The following is a 14351-nucleotide window of genomic DNA, read 5'->3' as shown; positions in this document are numbered from 1 at the left end:
AACATTTGTTTCCCTAAAACTGGAAATACTGGTTCAGACAAAATATTTTAACAGGCGAAATATGTAAGTAGTACAAGCTTATAAAAAGTGTATTATTTTTCCAATTCATTAAAAGCGGGCTCTCAATAATAAATAAAAGCTTCCGGGGGGGCGGGGGTCGACAGGGAATGACAGTATTGTTCTGAAGTAAAATCATCAATCAAATATGGATTCACCTAAAATGTTGGCTGCATGTTCCTTAAAACTCACTCCATTTGTTTAAATAAGATTTCATTCTCAACTTTAACCAATATAACTTTATTTCTATAGTTTTCTTCCATAAATAAATTATTTCTCTGTATCAAAAGAGAATTCAAATATAAAGAATATGGATCATTGCACGTGAAGCACAATGAAATTACATCAATGACAAGTATACTGCAGCAAGTCAGGAACTATTCATCTCCACAAATATACACAGCCTCACTTTAACCCTTGTGGGTTGATTGAAATACGCATTTTAAAACAGCAACATTAAATTAAAACAGATTTGATAATACACATACATATATACACGTGTGCATTAATAATATACAAGTGTCTTTGTAAAAGATTAAATTGTAAAAAGCTATTGTATAAAAGATGGCAGTTATCCCATTCATATGTCTTTTGGGGTATATAAATATGTCAAATCTGTTTTCTGACTATTTCAATCCTTGGCAGTAGCATCATAAAAAATAAAGGGTAAAGTTCTTTACATATGATCCAGGCAGACAGCTTCAACAGACCCACAGAGGACGCAGGTTCCTCGATACACCCTCAACACGGTATTAACACCTATCCACTGCAGCATCATGTGAAGTAAAGGGTAACATCAGCCACGCCTGGAGCTTCACGTCTACAGCGATGGCTTGAACAAAATGACTCTGCTCTGTCTGAGACAATAGTGGTTTGCTAATAAAGTCCAATCCTGGGGCAGAGGCCGCACAACCGACTCTTCAGACCAGAGTGAACACAGATCCAGCTGGCAGCAGCTCTCCACCGGCTGCCCCAGCACCACCCTCTACAGGTAGTTGGAGACCACAAAGCCCTGACTGTGGCTGACGCGGCTCTGGTGGATCATGGCCCGGTCGTACGCCACCTGCACAGACTTGCGGATGCTGGACTTGCGACCCTCCATTATGCGCAGTTTGTCCGCTGTGTCGTCGATACCCAGGGGCGTCACCTTATCACGAGGGAGCCACTGCCTGCAAACACAGATTTGGAGAGTTACAGCTTTTATGTATGAATCTATGTGTTCCAATTAGCATAGGGCTGTATATAAATGAATTGTCTGCGAATAAAGAAAAGGCATGTATATTTTTAATTTCAGGGAAAAATAATGTAGTAGTTATCTCTAGCATACAGTTCATCCATCTAAAAAGCGCTGAACCAAAACATGTCCATGTGGGCCTGTCCAACGTGTCCATTTGACCCTCACCACGTCCGCTTGTTGTCAAAGAACAGCACCAGGTACAGCCTCACGTTGGCCTCTTCCTGCCTCTGTTCCCCCAAGTGCAGGACATCTTTGGGCGGAACGGGGATGGGCACCCCGTTGTGTAGCAGGCCCTCCTCGGGCATCTCAGGGTCTATGATCTGGAAGGAATATACGGTCGGTCTATAATGGAAAACCTGACTGTACTACCTGGCAGACAGATGCCCTATAACATCACATTAGAACTCACACATTGAAATGCTTTCAAATGTGCTTTGCTGAAAGCTGTCTCAGCACCTGTCCCATTTCATTTATATTAGATAGAAAAAGGGATTACCAGGGCGGGATAGGAGGGATATCCACGACACTTGGCCCAGACCAGCTCAAGAGGCTCCAGCTCGGTCTCATCTTCAGACGTTTGGCTGCTGTTGCCTGGAAGACAAAAAAGCAGCAGACGTCGTCATTTTATGTATACAAAGAAAATAGAGAAAATTACTGCAGACATTCTGCTTACTGCATACTAAAGATTTAAATACTCAAACATTTGTCAGCAATAAAAAAGTAGACAAAAAATGATCACCAGTGTAATCCAAGCCTCCATTGTGTATCTCCAGGAAAGGAACTTTGGAAAGAGCTGGTTTCCCAAGGCTTCGCTTGGGAGGTGAGCTGCTGTGAGAGAGGACATGGTACAGTACCGTCAGCCTGTTGCCAGTAATTACTACAGTCAAACCAGCACCGACAGAAGACAACTCTATTTTACATTTCTTTGTGTAGAACTGGACAAGACCGGTATTCAGTGTCAGACCCACAGTCTTGGTGCGTATTGAAGCCATTGGTCAGTCCTGAAAGAAAACGAGAAGAATCTGAGCAGAATCGATGCTGAAAAACATGACTGAAGAATAAAACTGGACAGAAAATGTTTTAATCACTGGCTGCCAGTGACGTCTATAGACAACAATTCCATTTTTATGACAAAGGCTTCTGGCGACGCTTGTCAGTGAATATCAGGTATATAAATCATGGAATTTAGTGTCATGATGTCTGATCCAGTTACGGAAGGGAGGACGGTGAACAGAGCAAAAAGAATAAGCTGCGGCAGCTTATGATGCAACAAAGTTTCTGTATGTCAGTGCGCACCCACTAACAAACAGGGCGTCACTCTGAGGGAAGCGTCTTGTAATCGGTCAGAACAGAAAGAAAATACCCATAAATGTCCGGAGCGCTGGAGGTGGTCCACTGAAGGAGATCAAGCGCTACAAAAACACTGGCAGCCAATGAGTTAATATCAATGACTGTCAAAAGCAATTCATTGAAGGTGCGCTTTATAGTCCAGCGTGCCTTATTTATGAAATCAGTTTTAAAATAGGCCATTCATTGGAGGTGCACTTATAACCAAGTGTGGCTTATAGTGCTGAAAATACTGTACTTCCTGAAAGCACAACTAGAGCTGAGGATAAGTTCAGTAGAAGCAAACTAGAAGACACACCACTAACAAATGAGCCTTTTTAGTGCTGTATGACTTCGTTTGTATCATGACTGATGAGATGAAGTCAGAACATTCTGACTTCTGAGAACATTCAACATTTAGGTGAACACATCCTCCTGAATGTTCTCAGTGTGCCCTAAAGGTGCTGACTCCAACCCTGGAAAAAACAAAACAACCCCCCGAGCTTCTCACCATGTTCCTGTGCATGTTTTGGTGTCATCTCACAGGGCTCGTCTTGACTGGAGGTCCATTTTTCTTTAAGCGTTGGGGGTCCTGTGCTTCTCTGTGGCGTCTTGTTTGGTGTGGTTATGGCTGTGGAGGCTGGGGTGCTGCCTGTAGGGGGGGTTACTGTAGGTGCACTGCTTGCATTATCGTCCTGTAGCCCCTTTCCATTCAGAATGGGGCTGTCTCTCTCTCTGAAAAGCTTGGCTCCATTTTTTGCCTTCTTGAACAAAACGGAGGTTCTTCGTCCGACTCCTCCAGTGGTGGGCCGTGGGGGGGTGCTGAGCTCTGGCAGGCCGTTTGCATCCACCTGTCCTTCACTGTGCAAAACGGGAGGTGGAAACGCTGGTCGCTCCAGTGCTTTAGTGCAATTAATGTTCTCTGCTGGGCTATCTGAGAGGTCACTGTCCAGCTTTAGACGTTTGCAGGGCCAGCTGGGGGACTGGGGCTCCCCTGTGATCGGCCTCAGGGTGGGGGGCTCCAGAGGTGCGTCCCCCTGGCGTGGTGAAGGAGCCAGCCCTGTAGGTTCCAGTGTTGGGGGTGAGGTGAATTTGAGGTCTTCTGGAAGATAAAAGGAGAAAATTTTCACTTAATTTGCACTCAGCACTGATTTGAAATGAATTCCCATTTAGTATGTAGTGTGATGTGGTGGTGTAATACTCAACATGGTGTCACTTCATAATGAATTCACTCTAAACACCCTAACCACGTCCAAGAGATCGGAGGTATTTCTTGAGATATGAAGGACTTCGAGACTAGTGGTGTACAACTGTACCCCAGCAACATAGCAGCTATTTTATGACTCAATGGACACAGATCACAGGAGCTCCGCCCCCCTCCTCTATGGCAGAGGCTGTCTGGATTAGCCTGTGGTCAGAAGTGGGATGATATGGTATGACTATGTGGCCGATGGAGAGTGGTGAGTCCATGAGAGTGATGTATAGAAGAGGTGCAGACATAGAGGGCACTGGGAAAGAGAGGAGTTGTGAGGCAGCCATGGCTAACGAGACTCTGTGGGCCCCTACTTACTAGATTGGAGACAGTGGGGTGGTTGGGGTTTGGTGCGTGGGGGGGACCCTGGCTCAATTACCTGAGGACAATGTTCTGTTAGCTCATTTTTAAAACTGGTCTCATTGAATTAAATAGGCTTGTAAAGGTTCATGCATTGGCAACTTCATACTGTTGAAACGTTTGGCGACTTCCATCACACACCTTTGTCCAAACACGAAGGCTCATTTTCTGCTTTGACATCTTTGTCGTCCTCTTCCTCATCATCGCCGTCCTCGTCCTCGTCTTCTTTCAGGTGTCCGTTGTGAAAGCTGTGGCGCAGGTGTTGGCCCTGCCTGTAGCGTATGCTGTTGATCTCTCGACGAAGCAGCCGCATGCGTCGGGTTCTGGCGCCACTGCATCGCATGGATGTGACAAAGTCCAGCTTTTCTAACAACTCCTTCAGCTGCTCCTCCACGGTCATATGAACCCGGTTGTCTGGATCCAGTACGCTGTCAACTGGAAAGAAAAGGAAGGAGTTAGGACTGGGATGTCAAACTCATTTTTATCGAGGGCCACAGCAGCATAATGGCTGTCCTCAAAGGGCCAGATGTAACTAATTAATGTAACTAAATTTAACTTAGTGTAATGTAAAATAAACTACTTCTTAATGTTAAATAACATTACAAATATGTTTGTTTCTCTGTTATACCATAAATCCTTTCAATTTGTCAGGTTATGAAACCCACATAAGTCCCACCATGGATCAAACTATCCAAGAGAACAAAGAAAAATAAAAAACACAAGCTAAGACATTAACCATATTCAAAACATTTCTCTCAAAGTTAAAATGGGCTTAATTACTGCATTGTGGGTAATGTACAGTAGTTTTTGGCCAAAACACACTTTTGACCTACTTATTTTTAAATATTCTGACCATTACTGCTCTCATGGATCACATAAAATGATGTGGAGAGCCACATATGGCCCCCGGGCCTTGACTTTGACACATGTGAGCTGGGATGACAGTGAACCTACAGATCACATGACATGAAGAGGCAAAAAAAGCAGCAGATGAGCAAACCCGACATACGTGTTGTTGGTTGTTTTCACTGAAATAAATAAAATCAAAAGACAAAGCTGCTTTTTTATGTATCCTCTGATCTATCAAATAAATTGTAACTGTCTTAATTTTGAACCATGGTTAAAATATCTGACTGTTGAAATTAACTTATATTTTAAATATTAAATAATGACTATGAAATATTAAAACAATTTTTGATTAATGTGCTTTGCAAAATATATAAATGCTGTCTACCCTCAACAGAAGTTGGGGTAGACAGCAATCCAAATCCCAGTCAGGGATTTGGATTGCGTTAATAAAAACTAGATTTTTACTTCTGAAGAGGGAGAAGACCTGAATGCGTCATAAATTCCTGTGCGTTCTAAGTAAACCCAGACAAAAGTCAACTTTAAGTTCAAACTTGACACTTTGAAATGGTTGAAAGTACTTTTGTTTGATTGTCGAATGTGCTAGTGGCTTATCAATACTGTAAACATTAGCCTTCAGCGTTAGCAGCTCACGTATCACGTGTCAGCAGACTATAGCATGTTACTTCATTTAGTCACAAGTTAATCATTTCAAATCTGTTTTGTGGAACACCAACTGTTTTGTTTATGTTCCACCAGAGAAATTCTATCGATGCATCTGTAGTTAGGACAGTTGCTGGTCTTTCCAATAGTTTCAACATGTCTTAACGAAGAGGTGATAATACCGATGATATGGATTTTCCATCCCTACACTGACTGAAATACACATTAAATAAACTTCACTGAAAAATGACAACTGACAGGAATTGAGAGCTTCAAATAAAATGATGTCACATCGTAACCTTAAGTGACACTTTGGTGGATTATATTCTTCCACAAGTTGCATCTCCAAGATCAGGACTTTTACTTTTTCTATTTTGGTGTAAATAATTTAGGTCAGTTTTCAAGCATTTTATTTTCCAATTTTTGATAAATTGGATAGCTGAGTTTTTTAAGACCCTACAGACAAGTTTGATATATTACATCAATTGTGTATTATTAACAAAATATCTCTAATTCTCAAATGTCTTTAGCTATTTTACTGTATCATGAACTATGTATTTAAATTAAATAAAGTATAACATGACAAGAGGGATGTATGTGTTCAGCCTTCCTGAACTAGTCTGACGGCTGCGACATACCATCTTCCCAGGTGCAGCTGTAAAAGTCTTGTTTCTGTGGTGACGCTGGGAGCAGCATGCCCGAGTCCAGGTCCAGGCCGGTGTTGGTGGCTTGTCGCTGGGCGTGGCGAAGTATGGCTCCCCCTAACTCTCGAAGACGCAGTGCTGCTCGGTAAAACACTGTGTCATTGGCATTGTAGAGGAGGCAGTTGGAGACCATCAGGTTGAAGTCAGTCTCGAGGTCAGCCACTGAGCGGTAGGCATGACTCTCAAGCTTAGAAAGCATAGTGGAAAAGTCCATGGGATGGCTGATGAACTCCAGGTAGTCTGGAACCTGAGGACGTCAGCACAAAAGAAAAAGTTGATCAAAAACAGTAAAAAATGGAGAACGTCAAAGCACCATTCAGTATTCACCTTGGCATTGTGTCACCTACACTTTTAATGATGGACAGGACCTAAATATCATCCTTCAACTGAACAGATTGCTATCTACAGCATAACTCAGCTTCCTTGCCATTTATCTGTCAAATATTGGTCAATTCAGCAACTATGTAGACTTTTGTCTACAGCTAATATATGCTTTGTGTTTCTCCAAAGGATGCACTATTTGCTCATGCTCAACAAACAAAACAATCAATGCAGAGCATGAAATAAAATCAAACCTAAACTGTACATGCATTAAGACGGGAATTTTTAAAAAAAACATTTTGCAGTGTAACTCTGGCTGTCGGGTGCAAACAGATGAGCAAGTTGTAAAACATTCTGACATTCTCAGATGTAGTGGCTGCAGCACTACGATGCAAGGAGCTAAAGGAGATCTCAACGCTTGTGGACATTTGTGCTACATTTCAAGTTTGCAGTGCAGACTGTGAAAGAGGATTTAGTTTAATGAATCATATCAAAACTACGTCCAGAAATTGTCCTGAAGTGGCACGTTTGGACATAAAGTCAAAGCAGATGACTCCTGGACAAAGAGTACAACCGTTGGAGAAATGAGAAAGACAGACATGAATATTAGGAAAAATTTAAGTCACATTTACCCATTCTAGTGACATTTGTTAAGATTATTTAGGTATGGGTGTTAATCATTGAATGCTGTAACTATTATATAATTTATGGGTAACAAAAACTAATAAAAACTGAATAGACATTAAAAAGAAAAAGAGCTACAGGAACTTACACTGCATCACAGCTACAGCACACGCCATTGTGAAAAATGTGAAAGTTTTCAGAACAGTGCATTTGTTTTATTTCTCCCAGAGCAGCTGTCTCACATAATAGCTTGTTTGTTCACACTCTTTACTCGGGATTGAATATATAGTGTATTGAATGTATGAGATTGACAAAAAAAATAAAAAATGAATGAAAGAATATAAGAGTGTACATACTTATATATATTTGGAAGAAAGAAAGAAATGTACTTTATTAATCTCGCTTGGAGAAATTGTATTTTGGCTTATGTCTATTTTGCTTCCACAGTGCGGGAGTTGTGATCGCATTTCACTGCTGCTGTACATTCATGCATGTGACAAATAAAAAGTCTTGAAGTCATATAATTGCTGATGTAATTTGATATTTTTTTAATAAGTCATGTAACTTGCTATGATCCCAGGTTTTGAATAGATGTGTTATTGGTGTGAGCCACAGCGCACACATCTGATGTTGCTCACAGTGGTAGTCAGTGTAATCAAGGAGCTAGTGTGTATGCACACACGCATGACAAATTAGAGGGAATGTTGGGCGGCAGAATCCTGTGTTGTTCTGTTCAGTGACATTAGAAATGTCATTTAAAAAAATGTCTGAAATGGGAATAAGGGATGAGGAGAAAGATGTGTGGACCCATCTGCCCATCTCACTTTGTCACTGTGTTTAATGTTGAATACAGGCCTCATTGCCGCAGCACTGAAATGTCTAACCTCCTTCACGTTGACAGGTTCTGCAAAAATCTTTGCTGAGTCTTTCTCCTGTAGCTGCTCCAGAGTGGCACGAAGCAACACCAACATCGGTGTCAGCCGCATCTCCAGAGCTGCCTGATGAACTTTGACCTGCAGTTTTCAGAGGGCATGAAGATGCTGTCAAAACAAGAGAGGCTGAAACACCATTTTAAAGTTTGCTGAAAGCTTAAGGGGAAGAGGCCCTTGAGTGACAAAAAGCATATTATATTACAACAAAATTTACCTTGTCAAATGTGATACAATTAAATTATAACTGCAAGGAAGTTCCCATTAAGACTCACTTCAAGTGTTGGTACGGTTAGCGTTCGAGCAGAAATGTCTGGTGAATTATATATTTAATGCCTTTTATGTTTAAAAAAAGGATGTGTTTGTTTTCCTTTAGGGAAACCGGCTCTACTCATTCATAGCTGCCACCTGTTGATCTCTTTTGCCATGCATTTGTGTTAGGGAGGGATACAAGTCTGTACATACTCTCTATAGGACAAATCCTGTAAAATCTGAAATATCTGTTGGGTTATCAAGACTGTTGGCATGTGAAACTCAGATGTGGCGATTACCTGTTCCCGTTTGAGTTTCTCCCTCTTTCGGATGAGCTCCACAAGCAGCCTGGCTTTTTCGAGGTCATGCCGAAGCTTTTGCCAATACCTCAGTGCTTCTCTTGCAGCGGAAACCTTTGCATCCACTTCAGGCTATAGAGAAAAAAAATATTTTTTTTAGAATTGTACTTTACAGTGTGTAAAAATGTGTAGGCATTCAGAAAATCTTTAAAATTTTTTACACTGAATAACACAACTAAGAACTGTAATCATCACAATACACAGAAAGCTTTTGTTAGACTCCCTGCCCTGACCTGTTCAGTATTCCTCTGGGGTTGGACGGTAGAGTGCAAACGCCTGACCAATGGAACACCGTTCCTTGACTGACGCTTTAGTAACCAGTAGCTATGCAGCCTCTGCATAAACTGGTTTTTCCTCTGGAGGATGATTCCTTTGCAGATGATATTCAGCCTGTAGAAGACACAAAGATGCAGGCTGGTAAAAGTAAAATGAAACATCCTTGACTTATCCTCCTGTGGAGGGTTTACGCTCAATCTGTGGAGTAGGCTTAAAATTTTCCTTATGATAAAGGTTATGATTAAGCTCCCTTAGGCTAGTTTTTAGCTATACTGCTATGCCTTTAGTCTGCTTTGGGACTTCCCATGATGCACTGGCACGTCTCATCTTCTCTTCATTTCATGTCTAATTATTTCATGTTACTAACTTGACATCTTCCCAGTAGTCTGTGCTTTATCATCTTGCAAACTAAGATGGAGACAATCAACTAATGGGAATATTATCATTTTACTCAATGTTATTGTTTTCATAATTATAATTATAAATGTTGTTATTTTAATTATAAATACTAAAATCTGTCATTTTCTACCATTTCTCCACCAGATGCTGCATGAAAATAAAATTTAAAAATTGCATGTGTGGGAAATACATCACCTACATGATCTTATGTTGAATTGCTGTGTGAGCTGACATTATCCTCTACTGTATGTACTCAGTTTGCAAAAAAAATCAAAAAGACATTGCGAGTCCAAGCATCTGTTGCCCCTATAGCTCAGTAGAACAGTGTTAGCACTAAGAAAGCATAGAGCTACTGAAAAATAAGTAACAACATGAAGAAACAAACTGAGTCACCACCAGCATCACCATCTACACTGTCAGTCAAGAGATGGATCATCCACAAATGCATGCAGACTTGTCACAGTTATTGGTTTCTGGTTCACCACAACAAACTTAAATGGTGAAATCATTAACAGTTTCTTTTCACAGGCACCATTTACATATACTCCATAAAATTATGAGACCGTCAGTGGGAAAACAAGTGGTGTATGCTTCCTCACAGAATTGTCTGACCATAATGTCAAGTTTTGAAGTCTCCCCCTGCAATTATAAAAATCTGCCTCAATTTTTAAAAAAAAGGCTCAGCTAAAGATAATCTCAGTTTGTAATTCCCGTAAATTCCTGTTGATCACAAAATGTCACACTAGATAATATTCTTTACCTCAGGAGACAAAAACAATCTCCCTGCGCTATGTAAGTATTTACACAATACACCTATACACTACATAAACATATGTACTGGACATACATATAAATAGCTGTCAGATACATATTAATAAGCAACTTGTTTCTACCATTATGACTAGTAAGAAATGAGCAATACCCAATTCATAGAAAGGAGCCAGTTTATAAAAAAAACATTCTGAGGGATGCAAAATATTGTCTAGTCTTAAAATAATAACATACAAAATATCACAAAACAATGAAAAAAATACTTTGTCAGTGTTACAAACCACTAGCACTCTGTTGTGTTAATTAAGGTATGCTGTTAATGGAAAATGCTTTGGTCAGATATAAAGCTTTAAAATGTTTTTGATGACGTTTACCAACCAGAACCACATTAGTATGTTATACACTAACCTGCTTGTGGGGATCTGAGGTAATGCAACTTGTGCTGCTGAATCTGTGCTTTTCTTCCCTTTCTTTTTATCATTCTTCTTGGTGTCATTTTCAGACGTTCTGCCTTTTTTTGGTGTCACGGGACCCTCTGTGTAGGCGCTCCGTCCTCGACTCGCTCTCCCTCTGCTGCCCACCACTCTTCCTTCGCTTTCCTCATCCGATATGGTCTCCTGTCCTGGTGGTGAATGAGCCTCACAGAATGCAGTTTTTTTAACAGAGAATGTGGTCCCATTGATGTTTGTCTCTCGCACAGGATCTATCTTCATGAATAGACCAGCACGCTGAGCACATGTGACATGAAATGCAGTGTAACAGTTGGCCTTGTGGCACTGAATTGATGCACCTCGGCCCTTCCGCTTACACAAATAACAGGTCAACTTCCAGCGTGCCGGGGGAATGTTACTGATCCCTTCCACTGGCTCTAGAAATACTGTGTTAGCAAAGCAGACCTCAGGGATCCAGATGGCACAGACCACATGTGCCCAATGTCCATCACTTGTTTGCTTGAAGGCACCTCCACGATTCGGACATAGAACACAGTCAACCGGTCTCTGCGGAGACTGAAGACAACAGCGGCAAAGCCACTGACCCTCAGGGATGTAAGGTACCCCGTAACACTCCTGATGCACAGCCAGGTTACAGGAGTCACAGAAGAGGATGACGTTGCTGTTGAGGCACTCATCATCCAGGCACACACAGCAAAAGGCATCATCATCAATAGCGCTTTGAGAAGGAACCCGGCTGCGGGCTTCCTGGTATGCTTCCTCTTCCAGTCGGTCTATTAGCAGCTCAAAAGTGTCTGGAGTCACAGCAGAATATCCCTCTGATATCCGGCCTGCATTCACCATCTCCAGCCAGGCAGTGTCTTCTTCATCCATGTCATACTCTGCCTCAGCTTCCTGGTCCTCGGCCAAGCGTTCTATGTAACGGTAATATGCTGTAGGCAGAGGAGGTACCTCAACTGGCACAAATGTTTCGAGAACATGATATTTAGGTTCAGGGAGGGTCATTTGTGGATGTGATATATTAATTTTTTCAGGTATTTGTGTATGAGAATTAGGGGGATTGTTATTGGAAGGTAATGACTTAACAGAAGGACATTTAGAGTCTTTCCTACGGTTTCGGGTTGTGACGGCTTTGTGGACTGTTTGGGCGCTGCTGGTGGGAGATGATGATTGCTCACTGTTCTCCTTGTTGCTGTTACATTCACTTAAGTCCTGAGCCATCAGCTCATTGTCAGTGATGACTTCTAAGGGCTCCAGAATAGAAATGCGATGAAGCCTACCATCCAGTTCCACCTCCACCACCTTCTGTGCCTGGGCATAAGTCAGCGTTTCTCTGCTTGGAGAGGCTTTAAGGCTGTAAGGGGATGGAGATCGCTGGTGGGAAGCCCCACGCCCACCAACTGTTCCATTGAGCCTCTTGACATCAGCTCCACCTCCTGTAGCCCCCTGGCCTTTACGACGTGGTTTCCTCATAGGCCACTGATCACACTTTTCTTCCTGGGTTAAAATCATACAATATAACAGTGTGACTGACTATAATATTAGTCAATATACAAATTTCATATTTAATTCAATAATACACATTTAAAAAGAGATACCAGAGTAAAAAATTAAATGTCATCATTCCATTTATTAAGTATACACTTCATAAGACATTGTCCTATCTTATAGCATGGTCCTGTTTTTTTTTGCTTGTTATCTTAGTGAATTATCCAGTAATTACTTCATCTCGATTACCTAGATCTGCAAATACTTTAATTTCACTCCATGATCACCATATAATTAAAGATAATAAGAAAAGATAATATAGATTTGTAACAACAACATAAAGCTATGCAAAACGAGCACAAATAACATTATTTGAAATTCTGCTCATATCTGACAAAATCATCTGCACAGTACTACACTCTTTCTCACGTCTAAATGCAACCCATGACTAACTACCAGCTGAGGCTGACTCTTGACTGTCAACGCAGAAAGGTAAAAATCATTCAAAGATTTTTCAGGACTTTGGCTCATAAAAATCTGGCAACTACTATCAGGCGACCCACAACAGAACTTCTACATCCAATCAGCTTTCAGGAATTTTGACTGATCTGCTCCAGAACCAATCGGGTCTAACGACACCAAGGTCTATAATGATCAGCGTCCTTATTTCGGGAGTAAAATGTCAGCCATATTTACAGTTTAAAAATGGTGATAAAATCTTTTTGGCAGCTTAAAGTTTCATAACAGTGTTATGCTATTTAAGCAGCCTTTTATCTGTCAAAGCTGGTATGCGAAAAGCACAGTATTTCTGTACTCGGACATAAAAGTACAGACAAGTAGCGATCAACTTGCTAACTGCTAACTTGAACAGATGGGCAGTACCAGTACTTAAGATGACTTGTTATTGTTTTTAACCACTGACAAGGCGAAAAATAGGTTGAACAAACACTGAATTGATGTCGTTAAACGTCACGAGTGATTTTATAAGAAATAAACGGTGCGAAGAAAACTTACCTATAATGGCACCTGATTGACACAGCTAGCACAACCGGCGGTCTAAGCCGCTCTACAGTTAATGGTTACCTAGCCGGACGCCTTAGCTTGCAGTAGTCTCGAAGCTAGCATCTATCGTTAGCCAGCTACAGTTTGCTGTTACAGCCGGTATAGTTTTCCAAATTCTGACACTTTAACTTCTTTTAAACTCGGCGTTCGGGAGCTAAAGTCAGTCCCAAATTCATAAAGATAACACAGATGCCACATCTAAATTAATAATCTAATAAATATCTTATCGTCGACCCAATTTCATGAGTAGGGTGAATACTAGCCTCCCTCGGCTAGCTTGGTAGCTATTTTCTAGATTGTATGCTAAACCGAAATGAGGCGAAGTAAAACACAGGACTTCCGGATATCTTTTTTCCAAAATAAAATAATTATTTAAGTAAATACATTTTTCGACATTTAATCACAAGTTTAACACAGAATTGCTACATTTAATTTATAACTTGCACCCCCCGCCAGGTAATGTGGTTTTTATTAGTGACATCTAATACCAATCCCACACTCTGGATTTGTTTGTTTGTGACTTCTTCTGTAAGTACAACTGCATTTTACTGTAGCATTGTGTGACATTTCTGTCTGAATTTAATTATTTATTATTTTATTTTCTTGTTATATTTTATTTTTGTTCCAATGGAATTGGGCATTTTTTATTGAAATCGGTGATCTTACACATATAGTAAAATGTTTTATATTATATTTCTCTTTGTATTTTTTTTTCTTACAGTGGGAATAGAGCAAAAAAGTTAACTTTGAATTTTAAACAAATACCTTTGCATCAATGTACTGCATTCGAAAGAGGCTTTCAAAGTAAGTTAAATAAGTTTTAGAAAACGTGTTCATTTACATTTAACAATTAACACAGCCCTTCGGAACGGTTGACTGGATGCTTTAATTCTGATGACACTTACGAAACTTCCGCTTTTATCAGCGCCCGTGCTGACGTGAACTACCTTGATATCAGCTATGGATGAAAGTT

General features: G+C 40.7%; 1 protein-coding gene across 2 annotated transcripts; it reads right to left on the bottom strand.

The window, feature by feature from the left end:
* Positions 1-12: 12 nt before the first annotated feature.
* brpf3b (bromodomain and PHD finger containing, 3b) lies at positions 13-13647 on the bottom strand. Of its 2 annotated transcripts, none has more exons than XM_068332173.1 (13): positions 13331-13647; positions 10785-12325; positions 9164-9320; positions 8871-9002; positions 8275-8403; positions 6380-6692; positions 4374-4667; positions 3132-3722; positions 2214-2295; positions 2034-2122; positions 1791-1885; positions 1460-1614; positions 13-1226 (listed from the first exon to the last, which is right to left on the bottom strand). In XM_068332173.1, the coding sequence occupies exons 2-13, from the start codon at positions 12299-12301 to the stop codon at positions 1043-1045; spliced, it is 3738 nt and encodes a 1245-aa protein (XP_068188274.1). In that variant the 5' UTR covers positions 12302-12325; positions 13331-13647; the 3' UTR covers positions 13-1042. The 2 variants fall into 2 exon arrangements, with proteins under 2 accessions (XP_068188274.1, XP_068188283.1); XM_068332182.1 differs by having other exon boundaries at positions 2034-2119.
* Positions 13648-14351: the final 704 nt, after the last annotated feature.

This window comes from Antennarius striatus, chromosome 2 (genome assembly GCF_040054535.1).
Source record: "Antennarius striatus isolate MH-2024 chromosome 2, ASM4005453v1, whole genome shotgun sequence".
NCBI lineage: Eukaryota > Metazoa > Chordata > Actinopteri > Lophiiformes > Antennariidae > Antennarius > Antennarius striatus.
Note: the sequence above shows the minus strand (reverse complement) of the source record. Positions and strands in the feature narration are given on the sequence as shown.

Excerpts from the sequence above, each read along its gene's own strand:
- brpf3b (XM_068332173.1), bottom strand. The coding sequence starts at position 12,301 with ATGAGGAAACCACGTCGTAAAGGCCAGGGGGCTACAGGAGGTGGAGCT. Across the intron at positions 9,321-10,784 it reads CCTCAGATCCCCACAAGCAG|GCTGAATATCATCTGCAAAG; the intron begins GTTAGTGTATAA and ends TGTCTTCTACAG. Across the intron at positions 1,886-2,033 it reads TGGAGGCTTGGATTACACTG|GCAACAGCAGCCAAACGTCT; the intron begins GTGATCATTTTT and ends TTTGTCTTCCAG.